Source organism: Elephantulus edwardii, unplaced genomic scaffold, assembly GCF_000299155.1.
Source record: "Elephantulus edwardii isolate Elephantulus edwardi_28Jun2011 unplaced genomic scaffold, EleEdw1.0 scaffold00359, whole genome shotgun sequence".
Lineage (NCBI taxonomy): Eukaryota > Metazoa > Chordata > Mammalia > Macroscelidea > Macroscelididae > Elephantulus > Elephantulus edwardii.
The window spans coordinates 425,858-452,144 of record NW_006400109.1 but is presented as its reverse complement, the minus strand read 5'-3'; the positions used below and the strand labels follow the sequence as shown (position 1 = coordinate 452,144).

The window sequence follows — 26,287 nt, the reverse complement described above, 5'->3', positions numbered from 1 at the left end:
TCAGCCCAGGCTGGCCTAGGAGAGAGGGGACGTTGGGTGGTGCTGGGTTGGGGTTCAGTCACAGGAATGCTCCCTGCCACGTGCTCTTGGAGAGGGTGCGTGTCCTCTGCTGCCTCCTGTTCAGGGCCTAGGTCTGTAATTCTCAGCTCCTGGCCGGAGGGCTTCGTGCCTAAGCTTGGCTCTCAAGGTCCATGCTTATAGCAGCTGACATTGTACTGTCTTGCACTGTTGGTTGTGATAAAACAGCCATCCAAAGTGGTGAATTAAGTGGGGAAAGGGCTTCTAAGAGTTTGTGGGATGTGGCAGTTCTTCAGAGATTGGAGGGCTGCTTTCAGTTGTGGGATTTAACGTCCACCAAGTGTGTTTATCTTGTTTGCTAATCCTCTGTTAGAGTCTTTAAAGCAAGTTTGAAATCTGCCTGGGCCCACGTGCAACGGAATACTGACTGCCCTTGACTGTGTGTTTAGAGTTCAGGGAGAAGGGGCCAGCAGGTGGTTGTACCATCAGAGGATCCCTCTGGAGCCCCTCGCTCAGGACCATAAAAGGAATCTTATTAGTGATGTGGAGAAGCAGCAGGCCTGGCTGAGGTTCACTTTGGAGGGAAGGGTCAGGGTGGTTTTCATGAAAGCCATGAGCTCAGCCCTTGAGGCTGCCTTGGGGAAAGTGGCCTAGAAGGTGTGTCTGTCCCTTTTTGACACTTGGCAGAGAGGCTCCACAGGAAAGGAAGGGAAACGGGGGAAGCATTTGATTTGCTGGTGTTCCTCTGTGGTTTCAGGCCCCACGGGTCACCGACCATGAAATAGACTGTCGGCTTTTCTAGAATGGGAGGCTGCTGGGGAGACACAGGAGTGTGGTTGTTTTTGGTTTTGGTTGTTTTGGTGGGGTTTTTTTTGGTGTTTTGTGTGGTTTGTTTTGTTTTTAAGTTGGGCCAGATATGTGTGTGTATAACTCATAAACAAGTTTCTCCCTTGCTCTCCCCTCCAGAGAGCCTTGCTTGAAACATAAACTTCCCTTCTCGAGGTAATATTGAGAGTTTAGGTGGGCCATTGTCTTTTCCCCTAGTTGTAGTTGGCAAAATAGTGGAGTATGTCATTTTCTCGAATGGTTCCAGGGCTGGGGGTGTGTGTAAACTTTCAAGAGCTGAACTAGGATTGAAGTAGTTTGTACAGCTTCATTCAGTTTGGCAATTAAATAGCTATGTCTTTCAATGACTAACTGGCTTGAGTGGGTAAGAAATGAATTTGGTATAGAATTTAAGAAGCACAAAGTGGTATTTATAGCTTTTTTAAAAAGTTGGAACTAAGTTGGACTCCCAGGCAGCCATGTTTTCAGCCTCCATGATTCTTCCCAGATTCTGACTGGTTGGAAGAGTTGTAGTGCAAGTCAGATTAGAAGGTTGTGTGATTCATGTCTTTGTTCACAATTATAACCCCACACAAATGACTTCCCCCCCAGACTGGGGAGGAAGAGGAGGAAATAGTTTGTTCAGATATGAAATGCAGTCCACTTGTGAAGTGCTGGTGAAGTTCTGCCTGCTTTCCTCACCAACTTGGTGTCTCCGGCCCTGGCTCTGTTCTCCTGGCCATTTTATATCACTTGCATCTACTCTCTTTGAAACTCAACTTAGAACAAATGGCCTGATTAATGATTTTCAAATTGGGGGGATCAAGTGAGTGATAAGAACCTCACTCTGAGAGTTAATTGGACTCAATAGGAAATTATTTTGGAGTAACCATTTGTAAATCACTGGAATGGTTGACACTTCCCCAAATTAGACCTTAATCCCAGTCTTCTTGCTTATTAAAAGTGCATTAAATGTTTTTTAAAGTGTACTAACATAATTCCTACTACTGAGTCCCTAAAGCTGTTAGAGACCCCAGTGTCCTGGATAGCTGTACTGATTTTGCTGGCTGTAAGGTAAAAAAAAAAAAAAATTCAGAGAAACTTTGAGGGAAAAACCTTTGTATTGTCTGGTGTCTCTGCCTATATTTGAATATCATGGCCTTTGTGCAAAGGCTTGCTGAGGTTAACTTCTCAGAGAAATTCAATGAAAGGTGACTTGGACTTGTGAGGCCTGTGCCAGCTTGATGCCCCCCAGTGCCAGAGACTGAGATAACTTTCATGCCATGATGTTGTCACAGAATGACTAAGTAATTGACAAGTCCCTGTTTGTTGTCAGCTCCAGTCCCTGAGGCGTCCCGATGCTGTGTGGATACACAGCCAGCAGAGGGAATGGGATTCTCACGTGAGCTGGCTCTTTTCTGCCACCAGCACTTAAGACTCGTGCCGTCAGCATGTGTACAAACACTTAGCACACGTGTGTGTGCATGCTCAGGACTGGGGACTTTCTGTGGGTGGAGAAAACATCCTTTGCCCTAAGAAGCCTGTCTCCAGCTAATGGAATGATTGCTCTGCATTGCAAAAAGGCGGCTTGGAGGGAGGTGGAGGAGTGCTGGCTTGAAGGGGCTGCACTAAGTCTAGAGAATAACCATCCCCCCTGTTAAAGGTATTCGGTTCCTCATATTTTCTCACGTGCAGGTGTGACCTTTTCTAACCTCCTCGTTGTCTTCTTTTTTAGCAATTTATTTAAAGCTCTAGTACTTAACATGAGTTTGCAACCCACCAGCCCGACACCTTTAATTCCATGGGGACTTAAAACCATTGTAGAAAATGCAGGAAGTTTTGGTGGGGAGGCTGTATGGGGAGTTGAGTGGGTAAGGAAGAGACGCAGCAGATAGTGGCAACAGCCTGTTGATTCTGAAATCTCCCAGGAATCCCAGGATTTGAATGCTGCCTACACAGATTTAAACCAGAGAGCAGTAAGGAATCCTCTGTACAGGAGGCATAAGGGAAGAAAGCAATTGAGATGAGAGTTACTTACAGAAATGGGGCCAATGCAACAAGGAGTCTTCATGTCTCATCTGAAAACAAATACTAAAGGCCGAATTAATGGACAGCACCGGTCATTGTAGAACTGGTTCCAATGGCAAGCTCTCAAGATTAGTTCAGCAATAAGGCTGAATCTCTTAATGTGCATAGAAATTCAAAGGCCAAATAATCCTGAGAATTACCCACTCCCCCGGATAAATTTCTAGAAGTCCTCTACCCTCCCCACATACCCTAAGGTGAGGTCTTGAGTTGGAATCTGCCGAGGGCAGTGTGAGGAGTGGTTTGTTAGGTTTTAACTTTTTGCAAATTATCAGGGGAAACCAACCCAAGGAACATAATCTTTCTCTGTGGCATGAGGGTGCATAGAAATTGATGAGGCTTGCCTTTTCTGCAGTGGTGTGGTGGACAGTGGGGAGGGTTCTGAGTTCAGAAATGACCGGCCTTTATCTTGCCCACATAGGACTGAGTGGCTGCATTGCAGCTTCCTTGCTGGCTTCTGATTGCTGTGTGAACCACAATGACCCTGTGGCCTGTGTGTTTTTGGGCTCGGTGATGCTCATCACTGGGCTGAGGACGGAATTGCGCACCGTGGCTCCCAGTGGTTTGACGTGGTACATAAACAGTTGAGTCCTCCACCAGCTCAGCCCGGTTCTCGTGTGCTTTTGGTAAATAAGTAGAAAGGCTTCTTGTTGAGGCTTGCTTTGTGTGAACCGGACCGTTGTGCTTGGCTGGCTTCTCGGTATTCTATCTATTAACCTCGCCACCCTTTTGTAACTGGTGCATTTAATTATCAGTGGGATGCTTTTCAAACAGGTAAGGGTAATGGTGGGAATGGGGCGGGGGCATTTCATTGAGAGTCTGAGCTGGGGGGCCCACTTGGTGAGTCTTTGAGGGGGGCTTTCATGAGAAAATCACCCTTTGTAACTAGATCGGACTCTATTGAAATGTCAAGCCCTGCAGACTGAATTGCTCTCTCTGACTGAAGTTTCCTTAGCTTGGATAGGGGTAGAGAAGTTGTCGCTTCCTACCTTACCTCAGAGAGCCCGGTAGCACGTGAGAGAGAGAGTGTGTGTGTGTGTACACACACGTACGTACCCACACATGAAATCCCTGGAGCCTTTTCTGTTTTAAAAGTTCTGAGAGTGGAGTATGTTCAGCTTTGGCCACCCAGACGCAGGCCGGATAATAGTGTGGCCGAACTGACTGAAGTGAGGATTACAGAGGATAATGGGGCCTCTCCAAAAATAATGCTAATATGGGGCAAGCAACAGGAAGCAGCATTTGAGTCAGCACAGCGCAGGCCTGGGCAGACCCGGGGGCCATCCGCCTGCACAAAGGCCACGCTGGCACACTGGCATTCCCAGGACTGCGCTGCCCACGGGCCGTCCGGTTGCCGTGCAGCCCGGGTTTTTTGGATGCTGCGCGCGTGCCGTTTGGATGGCGGTTTGTTTGTGTCCGTCCGCTTGGCAGGAGGGGAGGCAGCCGCTTCTCAGGGCTTGGTTTGGCTGCCACTGTTACCAGGAAAAGGAAGCTCCCAGCTGCCAACACAATTACCTTTGTTTCTTACATCCCCCCCCCCCCCCGTAATGTGGCAATTAAGTGCTTACCACTCTGCCTGGTGCCAAGGTAACCACTGTCAAGTGGAACGGAGCGCAGAGCACAATCCTGGCACCGCGAGCCGGGGCAGGGCGGGCGCGGGGGGCTGCCTTGGCAGGATGGTGGCTTTGATGCCAGGCACTCTTCTTGGTGCGGTGCCATGGAAATCCTCCCCAAAGGTAACTGGGAAAGTGGCCCACCATTGCCCTTGCCACATGAGAAAGGGTGCCATCCCTTGAGCTGACAGATCCCCTTGGGTCTGCAGCCTTGGGCCAGAAAAAGGATTAACTTTGCCAACCTAAACCAAAAATATGTTAAGTACCCATCCCTACTGAGGCATCCTGAGGTGGAGCAGGCGGTTTGGTGCTGGGGTGCTGGGCCACTAACAGAAATATTGGAAGTTTGAATCCACCCAGTCACTTGGTACCAGGGGAAATGCCTGGTGAACTAGTTCCAGAAACATCTGCCATTGACAGCCGAATGGCATATGGAGCAGAACTTCTCGGACACACAGGTCCAGTGCAGCCTGGCACCAAGGAGACAGGCAGTCGCTGTTGCTGGCTTTACTGTTGGTGTTTCGACATGCCCATCCTCTGGTAGCCTCTAGGTTATTCTGGAAACACTTAAGGAAAAGAAGAGCCACATGACCTTACAGACTCCTTATTTTCATAGTTTGAAACGAAGAAAAACTCGGGTGCCTGTTTGGGGGATGAGCCTGCTAAGTTGGAACACTGCCCCCCATCATCTTGCCTGGCACCCCTTTGTAGCCTCCTCCTGGGCCCTGGCCTCTGCTGAGGGTCAGATTTTTAGTGGCTAATTGGGTGTGACACGATCATAGAGGATTATTGATTTGTGGCCTGGTCCCCTGCTTTGATGGCATAAGGTGTGCGTGATCTGCGACTTCAGTGTCTGAATGTCTGTGCTGCGATGTACAGAGGTCAAGTGTGGGCCTGGGAAAAATTAAAGTTCCCTAGCAACTAATAATCATTGCTAAATTATCTTGATTGTTGATCTATAGTGCGGGGATGGCGTGGGAGGGCAGGAGCGCCTTCTAATAGTCTTGCAGAGAATCCTTTTCTGTAAAGACTCTGCAGGAGTAATCCTCCGCCTCGGGAGGCGTGGCCCAGAGCCATAATTCATCCTCTGAAGCTCAGGGGGGAGAGAAGGTCCAGGCTTTTGTGGGGCTTTTTGCTGATGCTGCAGGCCCCTGCCCTCACCCTGTCTCCATCTCTAGGGGGTGGCAGAGAAGAGAGGGCAAAACTGTCCCTCCAGGCGGGTGGTAATGGTCCCCGCGTTCCAAGGCCTGCCCAGTCCTGGAGGATGAAGAGCCTGGTAGACAAGTTGGCTGTCCAAGTTCTTGTGCAAGACCTCCAGATGCCTTCCTCCTGGAGTGCTAACTCGAGTTAATGTTGGCATGCCGGCCCAGCGCTGCCTTTCTTTACCAGGAGGGGAGTGGGGGGCGGGAGGGGGGTTTGTGGGGATTATGTGTTGAGCGCTTGTGCAAGTCTGTCAAAACTCTTGGTATCAATGCATTTAATCAGAGGATTAATTACAGCAATATTGTTGAAGTGCAGGATGTGGGTCTCCACGTTAGCAGCAAATGAAGGGCTTAATTATACTAAATCAGCCCCAAATCTGGCTGCCTTTGACTTGGCTGTCGCGGTAAATCCATCCAGAAATATTATTTCGCACTGCACTTTGGGAAGGGTCCTGTCATTTGTAGGAAGCCCGAGGAAACGTAAAGAGGCTGTAAATGAGGTGTAACTTTCGCCAGTAAAATATTAACGAGAACAACAATGAACTTGGTCCAGTGGCTGCGACCAGGAGAGGGCTGGGTATGTGCCCCGGCTTGCCCAGTTCTGCTTGCTTTTCTGAGCATTTTCCCACAGTTATCAGTGAACGAAATGGAATCCTTGTCTACTCTGAGTATGAAACATATTTCGGCTGAATTCCAAGGCACAGTCTATCAGCAGATATTTTTATATTCCAACGCGAGCTGCCATGCAGCGGTGAACTTGCTGTGTGTTGTGAATGAATGAAGTTCCTTCTTGTGTGTGATGTTGTTGCCTCCTGGGTATTATTGAGAGCTTCTCTCAGTGGCTACATGTTCCCGGAGGACTGGTCCTTAATCCAGAGACCCTGCTCTTTTCCCGGGCATAGGTAGCCAGCAGTGGCCAAGCAGGGGTGCTTGAGGGGGGGTCCAGGGACCCCTAGCTCCCAGTGCCCGGTTAGTAATGTCCTCTAATGCCCTGTGGGCTGCTGTGAGCTGTCGTCCACTTGATGGCAGTGGTCTTGCCTTTCCTGCTGCTGCTCTCTGCAGCTGACCTCATTTTCAGTTTCAGATGAAGATTGAAGTCAACATGAGCATTTGCTCAGGTGGGGTCTTGGGGAGAGGTGGAATTCTGCAGTCGGGCTGGGAGATAAGAGGCCTCCAGAAGAATAGCTGGCATCTGGCCAGCAGCTGGGGAATTTGGTTGGCTCTGATTAGTCCTGGAATGCTAGATCTTATGGACAGATAAGTTCATCAATAAATGTAATCCCAGGGTGTGCCACTTTCTCTTCTTCTGTACTTTTCTTCCTGGGAGTCCTCCCTCGCGCCCCCTCCCAGCCACATTCGGTTGCCTTCTTTGTCTGGGAGTCGGTTTTTGCACCTACCCCCTCCGGCTTCCTAGAGTTACCTGATACTTGTGGGAGCCCTGATGGTCTTACACAGACAGGGCTTTCAAAGGGGTTCTGAAAAGGAAAAGGGGGCCTCCCAGGGGACAGCCCCACTGAGGCCCAAAGTGAAATCTTAGCAATGCCCAGTGCTCCTCAGTGCATGGGGACACTCTCTTCTCACTACCTGGTCCAAATACCCGATTAGAATACATTATGTGGGTTGTTTTGTGGGTTTCTTTTTTTTTGTAATGTGACAGAGTTGAGGAGGTCTAGAAAGTTCTGGAACACTCCCTGTGCTCAGGGCCCACAGTAAGAAGTGGCAGTGAGTTGCCCTGAATTGCACAGCAGTGGGCCTCTGCCGGGTGAGAATCATTTGTCAGCCCCTGGAAGGTGCTTCAGAGACCAGGGAGTTGGTCTGGACTTACACACACAGGTTCTCCACTGCTTGCTTTTGGTGGCAGGGATGCTGGGGGGAGGCCAAGGAAAGATGCTGTTGGAGAGCTGCTGCCTGGCTTGGAGTGACTCATTGCTGCTTTTGTCTGTTTTTCAGAGATCCTACACTTTGCTCGTGGAGGCGTGGGACTCCAGCAATGACACTGTCCGTAAGTATCACCTCCCTGGGGCTTTTTGGGGGACCACCTTGGAATAGCTTGGCTTGGTTGATAATACCTGTCAGAGCCGTATCTGTCTCTTTGATGCCAAAGGGAGCCTGCCCACCTCCTCCAAGTTGTCACTGGTCCGTAACTCCCCACCCCCCCCCACATTTTTAACTTGGAATATTAAGTAGCCAGCACAGACGCCCAGCGAAGTCAGCCTCTGAATATGGGACTGAGATTATCTACGGGATAGAGATCTTAATGGTTTTACAACTTTAAAACCTTGTAGATTGCTAAAGGATCAAAGTAGTGACTTTTTAAAAGTCCATTTAAACTTTAAGTGAGCATTTAATCTCTCATCAGAAAGATAAAGCCCTTAAAGGTGGCACTGGACTCTAAAGAGGGACCTTGAATTTCACTTAGTGGGCAGGTGAGCTCTCCGCCCGCCCAGGTTTCCCACACTGCACAGGACAAGCCTCCCATTGAAGCGGAATTCCAAAGCTCCGCGGCCATTGCCTGCCTCGGCCCTTTCTCAAAGATGGCTCTGTTTGCTATTCAGAACTTTGAGGGGTGGCTTTTGGTAAGAGGGGCCAGAAAGGAAGTGCCCTGGAATGATCACAGTCTGGTTGTTTTAACTGACACTTGAAAATTATTTTCCTCATCAGTCAAAATCTTTGGATTCCCTTTTGCCAGCTAGGCCCAGGCAGTTGTCAGTGAAAATTTGATTCAAGCTGAGATGTCTTTGTCTGTGTGTGTGGAAAGGTTGACCCTTTGTGTCTTCAAATCTTGTCTTTTTCCTTCTCTCCCTTCCCTTTCTTACCTTTATGTTACCAGTTCTCACCACTAATAACCTTTCCTTTCCTCTTGTCCCTTTGCGTTTCTGTGAACTGAATCCAGAAGTGGTGAGTTTCCTGGTGGGCAAGGTGAAAATGGAACACTTCTGGGCCATGGCGGGTCCGCTGGGCCGTTGCTCCTGTGGTGCCACTGAGTCTGGCCTTGTGGGCCAGAATTTCCCAAGACTTTGGTCACTGCTCTTGCTTTGACTGTTGAGTCCAGGCTTATGGGGGTCGTCCCTGCCTGAAGAGAACTCTGACAATCCAGGATCTGAACCACTTTCCTCAGGTGTTGGGGACACACATCTGTGTCCCTCTGGTGTGTGTGAAGGCAGGTGGCCAAGGGACCACAAGTCTTTGTTGTAAGCGGTGGCAGTCAGGATTAGAGACCTGGGCTTGCTCTCCCCTCTGCCACTTCCCACATGTTGGGGATTGTGTGAGTGTTAATGTCACTGTGACCTAGCGGGGTGGTAACTGAGCTGGGATGAGTGGGAGAAAATGACTCACGAGATCATTCTGCTGGTGCAGGTGAGGTATTCTCCTTATAGATACTGAAACGATCCACCTGTGGCCTGAACACTCTTGACAGTGATCCCGGCTGTGGTAGAAGCCCTGGGGGATGCTTACTGGAGAGATGCCAGGGGCTTTTCTTTATATGTGGTCTCACTTGGGGCTCCCTAGCCCACATTCAGATAGCAGGTAGCTGCACCTCTGAGAAGCTCAGGCTGCATGGATGGCAGGGCTGGGAGCCCAGGCCCCATGCAGAGTCATCCACCAGAGCGAAGCAAAGCTGTTCTGCTGAGTTGATTCCGCCCTAATAGTGAATGTTGTTTGATGGAGTAGACTGAGCCATGGAGTTTGGAAACCTTTACAGGCACAGCCTGTCACCTCGTTCTCTGAGGGAGCCAGCCTTTTAAGAGGGGTACTCAGCCACATTCCACTAGGGCTCCTGAGCTGCCTGTGGGTGTCTGCATTTTGAGGCTCTAGGGCTTTGGTGGGGGAATTAAGTGCTCAGCTGCTAACCAAAAGATCAGTGGTTTGAACCCAGCAGCCCCTCTGCAGGAGGAAAATGGGGCAGTCTACTTCAGTAAAGCTTGACAGCCTTGGTATGCCTCTGGGGCTGTGTTCATATTTCTGCTGTGAGTTAGGATCAGTGGGAATGGATTTGGTTAGGACTTCTTGTTGGGGTGTAACCAAATAGCTTGAAGGGGTCAGAGAAGACGGAAGGTGCTGATAACGTGTTTCTAGACCTCTACTTGGAAGAGAGAGGCGATGCAAGTCATGTAATGTCCATTGTGGGTAAATACAATGCACTCCTTGAACTCGGATAAGAGGCGCTGTGGATTTGCTGGGAGTGATGTGTCCCTTGCCTGTTTCTCCTGCATGAGAAGATTCCAATTCAGCACATCCAAATTAAACCCCAAAAGCCCTCCCCTTCCAAGGGTTTTATAGGGGTGTCTGCACCAGTGTTAGGACACCCAGTGCTCTGTCAGAAGTCTGAAAGGCAAACAGTGTTCTGCCCGCTTTCTTTTAGCGTCCACATCGAATCCAGCTTTGAGTTCTCAAAATCTTTTCTCCACCTTTCCACTCTAATCTGCTCTTTCCTTTCTTCTCCCCATCCACTCATGCCTGGACTTACACAGTAGCTGCTCAACTGGTCCACCCAAAGCTACCCTGGTCCACTTTCACTGTTGTCGGGTGACATAGGTTTCTAAGGGCATTTGACAGCTTAACTACACACAGCTGACCACCAGGTGACTTTCTGTTGCTCTTGGTCATCAAGGCACCACACAGCTCATCCTCATCTCTGCCAGCTTCATCTTACAGCCCAGGTTGTTGTCCATCCTAGGCAAACTCCAGCAGAATGCTCATCCTGTCCCCTCCTGCCTCAGTGCCTTTGCATGTGCTGTTCGCTCTGCATGGACGGCTTTACCCCTTGTCCCTTCTCCCCTCTGTCCATCCCAGTGAACTGCTCTCTCAGAGAACTGAAGCAGGAGTGCAGAGGGGGTTGGCAGCCCTTTGGAGCCTAAAGCAGGATGGAACTAGCCTGCCTTCAGGTGTGTATGAGAGGTGGCTCTCTGAACCTGGAGACACAAATCCCCTCCAACAACCGTGTGATGAGTGCTCACAGCAGAGCCTTACCTAGACGCCACCCAGCTGCTGTTGATGTTGGAATGTGTTTCCACACCATCCCTCTTGTTTTTGGTCCTCCAAAGTCATTTCTGTTGTATTTCAGGATGCAAAGTTGTCCCCCGCCCTCCTTATAATGTAGAGCAAATGGGTTGGCTCTACTGAGGTGATTAATAAATACAGGTCTCAGTACTTCAGGGCAGCTTTTCCTTACAGTGTAGCTGTCATGGCTGAGGCTTTATGCGCCTTTGCTGCCTCCAGTGTGTCTTAGGGTTGTGCTCCGGCTCACCCCACAGTTAATGCTTCCAGGGGCTGCAGGGCTGTTTGGGGAGCTTGGTGATTGTTCTTCGTGTCCCCAAAGGGTGCAGGGAGACAGGAGAAGACCCTTTTCAAGCCACAGGGCTGAGTAAAAACTGCCCCAGAAGAGAGAGAGAGAGAGTGTGTGTGTGTGTGTGTGTGTGTGTGTGTGTGTAAAAAAGACTCCCAAGGGATGGAGGGACCAAAGGCTGTAACATTGAACTTGAGCATATCAGAGGTCAGTGGCGCAGGATAGGGCAGGGTTCAGATCTTCTGTGAGTCACTGAGTTGTGGGTCAGTGGACCTAACACAGTATGTGCGTGTGTATCTCTAGGTTGTTGTGTGCTGCGGCTGAATTGAGTTTGACCCCTTAAATTGTCTTGGGTTGTAATCTTTATGGTAGGGAGTGCTGGTGGCCTAGTGGTAAGAAGCTGTGCTGCAATCTCAAAGGCACGCGGTTTGAATCAACCAGCTGCTGGGGGTGGGGAGAAGAAAGCTGTACGGTTTCCTCCCATGTGATTGTCTCTGAAAAGTCACTGGAGAGTCAGTGAAGTGTCGGTTCCGACTCGGTGTCAAACAACATTCTTTGTGGAGGGAGCTCTGGTGGCCTAGTCCATAAAGAGTGATGCTGCTGACTCAGGCATCTCTGGTCCACCTGACCTCTGCAGGGGAAAGACCACCACCTCCTCCCTTGAGATTTACAGCCTCCACTGGAAGACCAACCCTGAGTCAGTTCACAGGTGGTGGTGGTGAGTGTGAGAATCATCATGGGAGCAGAGTCCTGGGATGACTTCTCTCCCGCAGTGGCTGGTTCAAACCCAGCACTTACCCGCTGTGCTTCCAGGGCTCCATCTGCTGTTGGAGACCACGATTGAGGCACCTGCAGGAAGCAGGTGGCTCACTTGGGCTTCCGGAAGCTAGGGGGAACCCTGAGCTGTGGCCTCCCCTGCAGTGTGAAGGTTCCTGTCATGCAGGGGTCGAGTTCTCCGTCCACAGTGGGTGCTGAGTGGTCATTCTCCAGCACTTTCTGGAGAGCTGAGAAACCTGGGTGCAGCTCTCGAAAATGAAGCACATGCCAGCGGTGGCCGAGGGCTTGTGCTGGACTCGCTTGTGAGTTGTTTGTTGTTGATACCCACTTGATGGCAGCTTGGCAGCCTTTGCGCTAAGGCGAGTGTGCTTCAGTCATCCCTTTATTGAGATCTCGAGAGGCAGGACGCCTCTGGTAACCACAGGCTGATAAACCCCCCCACTTCTTCACTAACCGAGCAGCGCAAACATGCATGAAGTGGAGAGGCATTTTTGTCATTCTTTGGCCTGAGTGTGTCTTTGCAAAACTGAGAGTGTTATCTGCAAGTGCATGTGTACCTTGGTGCAGGACTGCAGGTATGCGGGCCTGCTGAAGGCCTGTCCTGCCCACATGACAGATGAGTTAGGAGGGCGAGCTTGAGGCCATGAGGAGCAGCCACCTGACTGGGAGTCCTCACCTGGTCACCTACCAGGCGTGCTTCACCGTGTGAGCGAGCACAGGCCTGGGGCCTAGAAAAACAGGGGTGTGGGTGGCTTAGAATCACAGACATCGAAATAGGGCCTCTCTCACTCTCCAAGGTGGCCTTAATTTGACAAGGCGGTGAAGGGTTGGTACTAGCAGGTTTAAGAAAACAAACACAAAACCAGGCTGGGGTGCTGACTTAGTGTGTCACTGCCTTTTCATGTCCCTCCTCTGAACTCATGGCACCTGGTCTGTGGAGCTATTTTTGTATCTTGTCTCTTCTCTCAGCCTAGATTATGGGTGACTGCAGGGCACAGACCACTTCTTCACTCCTCCAGAGAGCCACGTGGGCTCTGGGCATTTCTTTTCCTCGGTGGGAACCTGTCTTTAAACCCCATTTGCTTCTGGGTCAGGATGAAATGTATTGAGTTTATGGTGCTGCTGTTTAAATGCCAGTTTAAAAGAGGGGTCGAAGTTTATAGTTCAAAACCAAACAAAAGATTGCAGTCATTTCATCTACTGCCTTGACCTTTGCAGAAGAGAATACCTTTAAAATAATGCTTTTTTTTAAGCAAAACTCTCAAACCAGAAGAGAGGAGATGGTTAACATTTTCCAGGAAATACATAAAGAGCTTCCTTCCATAATATGTAAAGAGTATTTGCAAAGCAGTGTGAACAACAGAGTTGGCGGAGGAGAGAAACAGGTTACACTTCACAGGAAAACATTATAGATGGTTTTATAAACACGTGAAAGGCTGTTCAACATCACTCAATTAAATGCTAATTAAAACAAGAGGTACCTTTTTACCTATCGGGTGAAGATGAGAGGGTTTGATAATGCTCAGTATTTGGCACTGCTTTTGGGAAGTGCCATTGCTGATGCTGGTGGGAGGACCGGTGTCCGGGCTGCACTGGTGGGTAGCTTGGGAATGTCTGCCGGCGGAAGTGGGTTGGTGCGCACAGACTCTGATTCAGCGCTTCCACTTCGAGGAAATTTTCCTACTCTTTGGACCACACCCACGGGCTGGTAGGTCCTAGGATGTTCAGTGTGACTTTGCTTAATAGCAGGCGGTTAAGAACCACCTGAATTCATGCATTTCAGGAGCTGGATAAATTAATAATACTGATTCCTGCAAAAGCCAGGGCCTGTTTAAAGCAGAAACCTGTCAGAGAAGGAAAACAAAAATGCCTTCTACTTAAGTGAGACGGAGCTCTGGTGACCTAGTGGAAAGAAGCTGTGCTGCAGTCCCGAAGGCATGCGGTTCAAATCCACCAGCTGCTCTGCAGCAGAAGCTGCTCCCAGGGAGGAAAATGGGCAGTCTTCTTCTATGTGAATTTACTGCCTCTAAAAGCCCTGTGGAGGGTCATATGAGTCGGTTCTGACTCAGTAACACAACAGCAGCAAAGTGAATAGTTGAGGCAGGAGGAAAAGGAGGCAGCCCCGTGGCACCTGACTCTCTCAGGTTTTGCTGCACTGTGTTCCCATTGAGAAAGGTCTTGCCTCTCATAGTTCTCTTAGGCTGTAAATCACATGGAGGAGATTACCCACATTTCTCCCTGGGAACCACTGATGGATTCGAACCTTTGGATACTGATGGATACTGCCTTTGAATAAGCACAACTCCTTAAGAAGTACCTCACGTTAAGGGCAGTGGTGACCATGGTTGCCCCGGGGAAGAGGACAAAGGTTTCCTTTTTTTTTGTCCCTTTATACGGTTTGAGTTTTGTAGCATGTGCAGATGTTTTTAAATAGCCAGAATGGCTGCTCCATTGTGAATGCGAGTGAGATTAAGCTTTGGGGTGTTTCCCCCCCTCTAGAACCTGACAACATTATTGAAAAGGCTTCTCACTCGGGCATGATCAACCCCAGCCGGCAGTGGCAGACGCTGAAGCAGAACACGGGGGTTGCCCACTTCGAGTACCAGATCCGCGTGACGTGCGATGACTACTACTACGGCTTCGGTTGCAATAAGTTCTGCCGGCCCCGAGACGACTTCTTCGGACATTACGCCTGTGACCAGAACGGCAACAAGACGTGCATGGAAGGCTGGACGGGGCCCGAGTGTAACCGAGGTAGGTGTCCATGTTTGTGCCAGCCCCGAGTCCCTTCACCTTCGGTGCCAGAAATTCCCTCCTTGCCAGCTGTAGGGTGGCATTTTGGCTGCCTGCTAGGCCAGAAGTAGAAAAATACCCCATCTGGTGCAGTTGCCACCAGATCCTGGTCTTTGGAAGGTGCTTCTCCTGAGAATTATCCTCTTGGCTAAACATTAGTATCTATTTGGAGGCCCTGTCTTTCTGGCTCAGAGTTCGTGAATGACTGACATGGGGTTATAGAGGTCAGCCTCTTCCTTCCTGGTCCTTTCACATTCCAGAGCTCCCCTCTGGACCAGGCTTAGCCCTGTCTGCTTCCACCACCCCTCCTCCCATACCCAAGTCCCCTTCTTGGGCTTTGCTTCTGGGGAACCAGGTGACCAGCCGGCCAGTGACCATTCTAATAGTCCTTTAGGAAATGATAACTCTTGAGCTTTTTGATGAGTCTGTCTAGGGGCTATGATGCTGCACTTGGGGATAGCTGTGACCTTGAATTCTTACTTGTGTAAGGTGGAAAGTAGACTCAGAGGTTGTGTGCACTGTCTCAGCCCCTCTTCCTGGCATTCACTGATTGCTATTCATGGTGTCTTTGTGGGTAATTCTTTCACTCCATGATGAACATTAATGTAACCCTGTTTGCATCACATAATTAGGTCAACCCTTCAATGGCCAGATTAAGAAATGGGCTTGTTTGAAATGTGACTGAGGATGGACAGCATTTCTGGAACCTAAAGGAAAAGAGGGATTTATCAGATGCATTTTAAGTAGTCAGTGCATTAAAAATTCCTAATGATTAAATGTGCTGATGTTGGCATTTTTTTTAAAGTCTGTGAACTTTCTGTAATGAAAGGAACAGCTTTACTTTGTGAGGATACTTTGCAAAGGCGACGCGCCCAAATCTCCCAGTGACAGAAGCCAGCCTGCCTGGCTGTGCTTGCCCCGTGGGATTCTGGGGTGGGCATGCCCTGATGGGACAGCTTGAGTGGCATGGACGGGCTTATCTGCGCCTTTCTTGTAGGCAGGGTGGGAAATGACCACATTTCTGTAAGTGAGCAGGGTTTGGGTGGGGGGCTAGATGAAGGTCCTTTCCCCCCCCACACACACCCGCCCCCATTAGCTTGCTTGCATATTGTTCCCACAGCAGATCATGCTTTGGGGCTCTGCTAACTGTGACCTTGAAGTTGAAAGCTGGCTTGGTTATATTTGCCCCTCCCACCTTCCTCTCCTTACAATGGACTAGATATGAGATCGCTTAAAATCATAGATTTGATGGGCGTAGAGTCCTAGGCCAATTCTCAGGAAACAGGCAGAGTACTGACAAGTCCTTCTGGTGTTTTTTCTTTCCCACAGCGATTTGCCGGCAGGGCTGTAGTCCCAAGCATGGGTCCTGCAAACTCCCTGGTGATTGCAGGTAAACACCAACACGCTGTTTACGTATGCCTTTCATCAAGGGGAGGGTGGACTTTTCTCGGGAAAGGTTGGGGGAAAATATAAAACCGTTACATCCGAAGCTTATTAAATTATCCCAGCTGTCTGGTGGAATGTGCACATTTCTTCTGCTTTGGGCGGGTGGCGGGGGGGATCCACTCTTCAGCACAGTCAGTGACTTCATGTAGTAACCGTTCTGTAAATTGATAACACGTTGTTATAATCTTGAGCTTAACGTGCTAATGGACTAAATGGAGTGCTGTGGCCATGCTTCCTTGTGCATCTCCTCCCTCCCGGCTGGGCCAAGCCTGCCCTCCCCCATGTTTCTCATCAATAGGCCAGAGTCTGGCATTCTTTAGAATGGGATTAGTACAATCTCCTGGCCCCTCTGCAGTCGGAAGCCTAGCCAGCGCTGAGAGGTTAATGGCTGGGCTGGAATCTTGTCAGTTGAGCCTGATGAATGTAGACTTTTGCTGCTGGCCTTTGAAGTGTGTTCTTTTATGGTCCAGGACAATGCGGACGCTAAAGCCAGGGCTCCCCCCAGCCTGCTTCATGATGAAGAAAAAGCATGGGGAACTTCTAGAAATGTGCATTCCACCCATGTGGGGAAAGGCTTGTCCTGCAAAACCTGCTGATGTCTTTGTGTTTGACAGTGTCTCACATTTTAAGGCTTGGCAGGTAGGGCACTTAAGTGAGTTGTTTAGGGTATGCCACTCTTGCTCCAGAGCCGCCCTGCTTGGATTTAAGGGATATCAGTGGACTGATCCTGTTGTGATTCAGACTGACTTACCTGAGGATCTGTTGGCATCCTGCTTCTGTAGGTCCAGTCAGACCTCTTCATTTCTCACAAGCTCCCAAGTGATGCCTTGGGCAACATCACCCCAGTGGGACTCCAGTCCTTCAGTACTCAAAGCGTGATTCCCAGAATTAATCTGGGGACTCTTAAAAATCAAGTTCCTGAGCTTCACCCCAAACCTCTTGAATCTCTCCATTTTCAGGCCCTGTCTCTGTAATGTTGCTTGCTTGGTAAACTTTGATGGCTGCTCTACGGAAAATTGTCTCTGCCCTCTGATTTTTAAGATCTTATCCCCAACAAGATAGATTGACACAGTAACTGCCGCAATAGGCTCAAGTGTGTCAAAGATGAGGAGGTTCGCACAGGAGAGGGCAGGGTTCAGATCTGCTGTTCTGAGGGTTTGCTGTGAGTCCTGCCTGACAGCACTTAACAATAACAAAACCACTCTGCCAACCCCACCCACCAGGGCAACTGAACTCTTGAGACTTGAAGCCGAGACTTGAGGCAGTGGGAAGTCCAAAGTGGGTGGTTTTCTGACATTGTCTTCCTACACATCAGAAAGATAGGGATTTTTTTTTTTGTTTTGATTGAAGGCTGAGGGAGGAGTAATCGCCCTGTTGGCTGGAATACTCACCCCATTGCAGGCAGCCAACTGGAGTATTTAAGGAGCACGGCTGTCAAAGGGTGAGCAGGAACCCACCTACATTCACTCTTGGTAATTAAGGGTGTTCTGGAGAAAGTCAGCGTGGAGGTGCTATTAGTGACTCCGCACTGCGCTCAGATGTCTATCTGCAGTGACTGACCAGGATTTGTGCTACTGTCATCAGAATGCACAGTCGCCTGGCAGGGGGAGGACCCTCCCAGCCAGAACAACAGGCTTTGTTTCCAGAACGGAGCCCTTTCTCTTGGCCATGGCTCACCTCCCCTCCTGCCCAGACACGCTCCAGGGCCTTTATTTACTTAAGGTGCGACTTTCCCACACATCATTTACATAGTCTTCCAGCCCATTTGGTTCTTCCGACCTTGAAAGAAAATCAAAACGGAACCTTCTATAGCCCTGGAAGTTGAGGGTGTGTCCTGCTCCAGAAATAGTTGAATGGCAAGTTACCTGCATGATGCTGTCTTCTCAGATTAGGTATTCAGTTCCCCCCAGCGCGGGCAGCTTCTCTGGTTATGTTGTTCCCAGGCAGGCCTTTCCTGGGCTCGTTTTATGGCGAGCCTGCCAATAATATCAAACTGCGTTATGAATCATCATATGCAGAAAGTTACTTCCATTTCTCATGAGAACCTTAATCATATATTATTAAACTGGGATAACTTGGTGGATGCCTCTTTTAGGGTCAGTATTTTTATTTGTTTTCTTTTGAAGTCATCCGTGGCCTCTTGTGGTTCCCTTTTTTATGCTTGGGGATTGAGCTCTCATTAATTAAGAGGTGAGGCTGGGTCCTCAGCTGCCTCTTCTTGCTTTTATTAGGCAAATTGAAGAGGTGGAGTGAGCCTTAATTTGGAAGGGAATAAAAGGAGACAGCAAGGATATTGCTTTTTCCAAATGAGTTTCCCTCCTTATTCTCTTTCAAGCTGAGAACACGAATCTTCACAGAATGGTTCTACTCCCCCTTAGATATCTTACATATAAAATTTCTCTCAGGTGCCACTTGTTTTTGTTACTCTTCTGTGTAGTCGCTGGTCATCCACAGTGACCCAGTATTGGATGTTAACTGGAGCACAGTGTGGTTAATCTTGAACCACAGTCTCTCATAGTTCTTTGTATCTGGGTGTGGATGGCTGGCTTTGAGAAGCTAGGGAAATGGTTAGTCAGTATTCTCAGGGGTTAAGTTGATTCTCAGCCCAGGGTGATTAGCTATTAGCTAGCTCCCTATAATTTTCCCATGACAAGGATTTGCTCGCCTGACTCCAGCTTTCTGGAAACTGAACGCCTTGCCTTCTATGGGGGCTTATTTTCCACCATGCAGCTGAGCGGCTTCGGGGGTGACTGGTTCTGAGGGTGGCTTTCCTCTGGTCCTAGTCTGGAAAGGCTTTGCTTCCTTGGTCCTAGCTAGCCCCACCTGCATTCCAATGACTAGCAGGCTTGCTAATTCTCTGCCTCTCCTTTTGTTAAAACTTGCTTTTTAAGAAGGTGGTTAAAGTTTCAGAGGGCTTGAAACTTGAGGGGAGAGCGGTTTTGAGACTGCCCTCTCTCCCACCCTGGGTAAAGGTTTATGTTTGTGTTTTTGTTTGGGGATCAAAGGCACCGTTTGGCTCCCACTGAGTCTGATTAACAAGGCTCTTTATAAAGGAAACCCAATTCTCTTTCCCAGTACCAGATAAACTTGGGCGACCTTTTTTCCCCCCCTCCAAAGTGAGAAATAACTATAAAATAAATTAGCATAAACATCAACAGTAATGGGTCATAAATTATCTGCGGAATTGTTTCCAAGGCCTGCTCCCCTCACGCACCCACCCCCTGCAGAAGTAGATTTCGGATCGCACCCTCCTCTCTGCCTGAGGAGGCGCCCCTTTCCGCCCTTGTAAGCTTTCATGGACACCATTTCCTCCGGGACGTGGTATCTTGTTGCATTTTTTGTGTGCCAGGGTCATGACTTGCTGTTGAGACAAAAGAGGCCAGCCAAGCCGCTGAGAAAGATGGCTGTGCGTGCTGTCTGTGGGGAGACGCTCACGGCCATTGTCACCACAGGGCTCTTTCCTTCCACTCTGTGGGGACAGAGTCTGAGCCCCACGCTCATCTTGTTTGTGTGAGCCCCAGAAGAATGCCTTTGTGGTGGCCAGTGCCATGCTGGCCTCTCCTCCTGCAGCCCCTCTGTGGTCAGGAGTCGGCTAGGAGACCTTGCTCCAGCTGTTGAAATGAATTGTTGACGTCATGGTGCTGGTTATGTGCTGTGGAGTCGGAACTGACTCCTGGCTGCCCCTCTGGCGGGTTTTCAGTGGCGGCAAATTGCACGGGAAGAGATTGCTCCTCTTTCTCTCAGAGAGCAGCTGGTCGTTCTTGAACTGCATACCTTTGGGTTGGTAGCACAGCTCCTTAACCCGCTGAGCCACCCGAACATCAGACAGACCTTGACGGTTTTGCCTACCATGACCCACAGCAGGCCCTGGTGGTGCTGTCTCCTGCCCCCCTTCCCGTTCCCAAGCGCTAACAGCCTGCTGTCTCTGTCCAGGTGCCAGTACGGCTGGCAGGGCCTGTACTGCGACAAGTGCATCCCGCATCCGGGCTGCGTCCATGGCACCTGTAACGAGCCCTGGCAGTGCCTCTGTGAGACCAACTGGGGCGGCCAGCTCTGCGACAAAGGTGAGCCTCCCAGGGCTGGTGGCCAGGCGGGCAGCAGGTGTCTTGGGCTGGCACGGGGGTGGGGTGGTTTCTCTTGTATTTTGTGGTGGCTCATAATTCTGTGTGCATAGATTGACACAGTAACTAGAGTAATGGGGGTGGGTGTATGGGGGTCAGAGAGACTGGCCCCGGGCAGAGCAGGCTTCAGAGCTGCTGTACGTAGGGTCGCTGAGTCGCAGACGTGATAGCACGTAACACAAACAGGTGAATTTATCTTGAATACTGTGGGGGGTGATTGTTTTCATTTGACAGGCAGGATGGGGCGGAGGAGTGTGGTGGGATCTGGGAGCATGGTGGGTTTAGCGGTCTAAAGAGTGTCTTTGACTTGGGATCTTTTTGTCAGACCTCAATTACTGCGGGACTCATCAGCCCTGCCTCAGCGGGGGCACCTGTAGCAACACAGGTCCTGACAAATACCAGTGTTCCTGCCCCGAGGGCTATTCGGGACCCAACTGTGAAATTGGTAAGTGTTCTGGGCTCAGTGGGATCCCTTTGCCTCATTTGTCAGCATATATATGAACAAAACCACAAGGTCTTCCGTAAAAAGATGCAGTCAGTGCCCCTGACCTTAACACTGGCTCTCCCAGAAGCTCCGGGGTGGTTGATGTGGCCACCTGTAGCCTCTGTGGTGACCTGGGTGAGGCTGGTGAGTGTAGTGGGCAGTGTGTGAGGCACATGACCTGGCTTTGAGAGGCCTTTGAATGTGGCTGGACACCCTTGAACAGGAAAGATGGCTTCCTTTCACCCCTCCATCCTCACAGCTTGGCTGCAGCACAGACTTTATTTTTGGTACACACTGGAGGTGGTCGCCCGGTGTGGGATGAGGGAAGGGGTTACAGGTTGCACACGGCAAGCGTCCTTGCTCAAAGGCCCCTGGTTTTGCAGCGGAGCACGCCTGCCTCTCTGATCCTTGTCACAATGGAGGAAGCTGCCGGGAGACCTTGTTGGGATTCGAGTGCGCGTGCTCACCAGGCTGGACCGACCCCACGTGCTCCACAAGTAAGTCTGGAGTTGTGACTGACATCCTTTCCAGAGCATTGCTGTGCTGAGACCCTGGGTTGGAGGATGGAGATGCGGCTAGTGCTCTGTGCAGATCTCACTGATGGCATCTGAGGAGGGTGGAGAGCTAGGGGCTGGACTGCAGCTGCTGTTGTCTGGGAATCTCCTGGGGCCCCCTGTGAGCTAGAAGATTATGACTCCGCTCAGGGCAGCCCCATACGTGTGGAGCAGAGCACCATAGGGTATGACTGTGCTCAGAGCAGCCCCATACATGCACAGCAGAACTGCACCATAGGGTATAACTCTGCTCAGGGCAGCCCCAAACGTGTGGAGCAGAGCACCATAGGGTATGACTCCCCTCAGGGCAGCCCCAAACGTGCGGAGTGGAACTCTTCATCACTGGGCTTCACAGTTGTGACCTTTTGAAACAGATCCCAAGCCTGTCCTTCTGAGACACCTCTGGGTGGATCTGAACTGCCACCTTTTTGGCTAACGGTTGTGCATTTGTGTCATTCGGGGAAACCTCCCAAAGATAGCAAGCTTATCTCTTGCTGAAAGAGACGCACTCCTGGGCTAGTGCTTCTCGATGTTCCCTGGGCCAGGGTTATCCCTGCAGTCAGGAGAGGCCACCTGGGAGGACATTGTCACCGTGGACTCTGCCGTGGGGGCAGATAGGCCTGGAGGAGACCCTGCAAGCATGGACACAGCTGTGCTTGCTCTTGCCACACGGTGAAAGGCTCCTACACACCAGGACCTCCTGAGGGGCCTTGCACACTGGCTTTGTGGCCCCGAGTGCCCACCCTGAATCCAAGACCATGGTCCTTACTGAGCTCCCTGTGTCCCGGAGGGCATCCTCGCCAGGCGTAGAACCCAGCATGTCCCAAGTGCTCTGACTGCGTTGTTAAGCATGTTACCAGGAGATTCAGTCTTGAGAGAGAAACCATCAATCTTGGTGAAGTTAGAGGGTCAGAAAAAGGGAGGAGGACCACAACGAGATAAACTGACAGGGTAGCTATAACAGTGGGTTCAGGTAAGGTGAGGATGACACAGGGCTGGGTGGGGCTTCATCCTGCTCCACACACACCTATGCGTTAGAGCCCATCAACAGTGCCCACCGCCACCCCCCCTCTGCGTTAGAGTCCCTGATGCCTGATAACCACACAGTTAAAACACCCTCGGCTCTTAACCGAATTCTGGAGGCTTCAGTCCACCAAGAGGGCTGGAGAAGGAATGTCTGGTGATGATCTTGGAAAACAAATCAGCCATTGACAGCCCTCAGGAGCAGTTTGTACTCACACACACGTGAGGTTACTGTGGATTGGAAGTGACTTAATAACTGTTGGGGTTTTGTGTTTCCTCTTTTAAAATTGAAATGCTCTGAGGTAGATGTGTGGTAAGAGTTCTGTCTGTAGAGAGGCATTCTCCTTCCTGACCTTTTCTTACCGGAGTTGTGATGAAACTTTTCCTGCAAATTGTAGCCTGGGCATCCCTAGGAGACACCCAGTGTGGCCGGATGATGTGTGTCCGGAGGGTTCAATGCTCAGCATCCTGCTGCCCCTGACTCTCCTCCCCGTGCACACCCCACCCCGACTGCTTAGGGATTAAAGTGAACTGGGACAGGGGAGGATTTAAAGCTAAAATAAAGGCTTCCGGCCTCTTTCACACCTATGTCCTTCTGTTGCTTCACTTGGCTCACTTGTAAGTGAAGCCGCCTCATGTGAGGGACGGTATGAAATCTAATTGTCACACCGATTGAAATGACATGATCCTTTACCTTTTCATTGAATAGATATCGATGATTGCTCTCCAAATAACTGTTCCCATGGAGGGACCTGCCAGGACTTGGTTAACGGATTTAAGTGTGTGTGCCCCCCACAATGGTCTGGCAAAACGTGCCAGATAGGTAAGGAGATGCCCGTGCTGTGGTTCTGGTACATGGGGTGGTCTTGGCAGCAGGGCTGTGCGTGTACGCGCCATCACAGCAGAACCAAAAATACTTAAACTCATGGGCGTTGAATTGGAACTGCCCCATAGCTGACACTGGGGGGTTTCCAGTGCTGCAGATCACATAGGAAGAAACTGCCATCCTTCTCCCTTGTAGCCATTGGTGTATTTGAACCGACAAAGGCACAACCTTTCAGCTCACAGCACAACTCTCCCCGCAGCCTTGGCCACCAGAGTTCTCGTGGTCCTAGGAAGTGGTCACTTCTTACGGGGGGCCCAGCGGGCCTGGGACAACAACGTGAATGCAAACAGCCTGGCCCTTTTAGGCCCTGTGGGAAAGTCACCCGCTTCCGTGAACCATGTCAATTGGCCATCTGAGGAGAGCTCAGGGTGGCTTCTCAGCCGAGGGTGATCTCATGAGGAATGAGCTGTCTGCATTCTTTCTGCCACCCTTCAATCCCAGCAACTGGAGGCTTTCTGTTCTCTTGGGGGCCTGTGGTTAACAGCAGTTATCAATCAGTGTTTACTTACTGATAACGTGCTTATTTACTGATAACCGCCCAGGAGGGGCTCAGACACTCAAAATAGAGGGGCCCTAATGACCCTGCATCTCTTAGTGAGCTCAGTTATTACAGTGTCTCCTATTTCAGACAGAAACTTCTGGTATGTGGGGCTTTAGGGGGAGGGGTGGGGATCGAGTTGAATGGCTCCCTACTCATCCTCACACTCTTTCAGATGCAAATGAATGTGAGGCCAAACCTTGTGTAAATGCCAAGTCCTGTAAGAATCTCATCGGGAGCTACTACTGCGATTGTCTTCCTGGCTGGACAGGGCCGAACTGTGACATCAGTGAGTGACTTCGCTTCACTTCTGCTTTTCACAACAGTTTGGGGCGTCTGGCAGCATAGGCCACACTTGGGGTGCCAGCTCTGAGACTGGGGTACTGAAAGGAAGACTTGATAGGAGAGTATTTTCAGAGAGGGAGTGGCCAGCCAGCAATGAAAACACGGGCTTTATCAGGTTCATTAGTGGGCATGGCCGCTGCTCTGATAAGGTGGCAAAAACAATGCTGTGAAGTTTCACGGCTGGCCTGGCAGAATTGGGGACAGGTTCCCACCCAGTGTAACAACCTTATCGGAAGGGAAGCAGGCAGGAAATCTGATTTGGAACTTTTATCAGTCCTGAACTAAGGAGCCTTTTTCAATTAAACCCAATTTCAATGTAAATTGCCTCCTTAATGGGATGCCTTGTTTATTTTTCAGATATTAATGACTGCCTTGGCCAGTGTCAGAATGACGCCTCTTGTCGGGTACGTAAATCTCCCCCCTCCCTCGAAACCCCGACAACAACGGAAGACAAATTTGAGATTTATGTGGCCCTGGGAAAGCTTTGTTTCCTGCACAGTTTGAAAGTGCAGGTGAAAATTGAACCCAGGGATGTTTTACCAGAGGGCTCGCGTTACCTGGCCTCCTGGGGCAGGTCTGGAAGGCGCACTGACAGCCCTTTTGGGAGGCTGCATGACCAGCTCACCTGGTGGATCTGCTGAACTGAGACCTGGTGCAGGGAGGAAAGCCTTTGTCCCTTCCTTTCCCCCTGCCCCAGGATCTGGTGAACGGCTACCGCTGTATCTGCCCACCTGGCTACGCGGGTCACCACTGTGAGAGAGACATTGATGAGTGTGCCAGCAACCCCTGTTTGAACGGGGGTCACTGTCAGAATGAAGTCAACCGGTTCCAGTGTCTGTGTCCCACTGGTTTCTCCGGAAACCTCTGCCAGGTGAGCCACACTGACCCCCTCAGCTGGCCAGGCTCCTCCAGTGGGGCCTGCCCCCTCAGCTCCCCCCTTAACCCCAGTACCTGGAAGTCATGTGGAATCTGTTCACATCCTTTGGACGGGGCAGCTTTGCTAAGCAGAGACTGATGGACAGAGGTGGATGAATGATACTTTTTTTCTTTACTTACCTGTCTGAGCCTCAGTTTCCTCAGCTGTAAATGGGGATCATGACTGCATCTACTTTTTTTAAAAAACAGTTTCCTTTTAGAACTGGTTTTCATTCACTCGCATGTAAACATTTTTGTTTTAAAGCATTAGTTAACCATTGATCAATGTCATACATTACATCGTCTCATCAGTTCCTCACTCGCCCTTGCCTTTCTCTTCGCTCTGCCCATCCAGCTCCTCATCTCTGCTCCCTCCTCCACTCTCAGCCCTCCAGGGTTGCTTCTATCTGTGTGCAAACCTTTCCTTAGCTTTTTTCCCCTTGGCCAGTCAGTCAGTCATGCACAGATGATTTTTACCCATCTGGTAAAAAGAGCTCTAGTCCACCTCTTCAGCACTGTACTGTTTCCTTCCCCACCTCCCTCCTCTCTCTCACTCTGTACTTTTATTCAGTTGTGATTTGAGCTAAAGTTTAAAATGTGTATTGGATTTTTTTTTTCTTTTCAGTCATTCTTGCAACTTTTGTTGTCTAACATCTGTCGCGGTACACAAAACATCTGATGATGCATTCATTCCCTATCATTTTCCCTTTTACCCATTAATCGGTGTTAACTGCTTTTCTCCTCTATCTGCTCTGCCTTTAAGCATTCTAGAATGATTCTCTCTGTATATAAACCTTCGTCTGTTTTTTTATGGACAGCAGTCTTAGACAATATCAGCCCTTTCGTAACTGACTTCTCATTCTGTGTGGTTGTGAGGCAGGGCAGGGTTCAGCTCTGTAAAGTGGCTGAGTTACACTTGATTCTTTGGAATACAGCAACATTCTTTCAGCTTCAGCAGTACTGTGTGGGGTTTCTCAACTTCATCCTTGTGTTTCACCATCTGCCCGTGTTTTCAAAAAGCTTCCTTGAATCCTGGCTGCCCCTGAGTGTCTGTGGCCTGCGTGCCCCCTCAGACAGACGAAGGGGTCAGGCTCCCCTGTGGGCTGCCCTCAGGAAGGTCCATGTCCACCTCTCCTTGACTGTGATGCCCTTTGTGCCTTCTCCCCCTCCTGATCCTTCCAGTTGGACATAGACTATTGTGAACCCAATCCCTGCCAGAATGGTGCCCAGTGCTTCAACCGTGCCAGTGACTATTTCTGCAAGTGTCCCGAGGACTATGAGGGCAAGAACTGCTCCCACCTCAAGGACCACTGCCGGACCACCCCCTGTGAAGGTACGACCTGCCCCGGGGCCTGTCCTGTCCTCGTCCGTCCGT

General features: G+C 50.1%; 1 protein-coding gene across 1 annotated transcript in view; it reads left to right on the top strand.

The window, feature by feature from the left end:
* JAG1 (jagged 1) overlaps positions 1-26,287 on the top strand; it is a 39,081-nt gene that overhangs the window by 2,078 nt on the left and 10,716 nt on the right. The window contains exons 3-13 of the mRNA XM_006902026.1: positions 7,694-7,745; positions 14,307-14,561; positions 15,930-15,990; positions 19,980-20,110; positions 20,493-20,612; positions 21,035-21,148; positions 22,938-23,051; positions 23,828-23,941; positions 24,355-24,401; positions 24,695-24,868; positions 26,095-26,245. Of these exons, the coding sequence (XP_006902088.1) occupies positions 7,694-7,745; positions 14,307-14,561; positions 15,930-15,990; positions 19,980-20,110; positions 20,493-20,612; positions 21,035-21,148; positions 22,938-23,051; positions 23,828-23,941; positions 24,355-24,401; positions 24,695-24,868; positions 26,095-26,245 (1,333 nt within the window). The remainder of the gene's footprint in view (positions 1-7,693; positions 7,746-14,306; positions 14,562-15,929; positions 15,991-19,979; positions 20,111-20,492; positions 20,613-21,034; positions 21,149-22,937; positions 23,052-23,827; positions 23,942-24,354; positions 24,402-24,694; positions 24,869-26,094; positions 26,246-26,287) is intronic.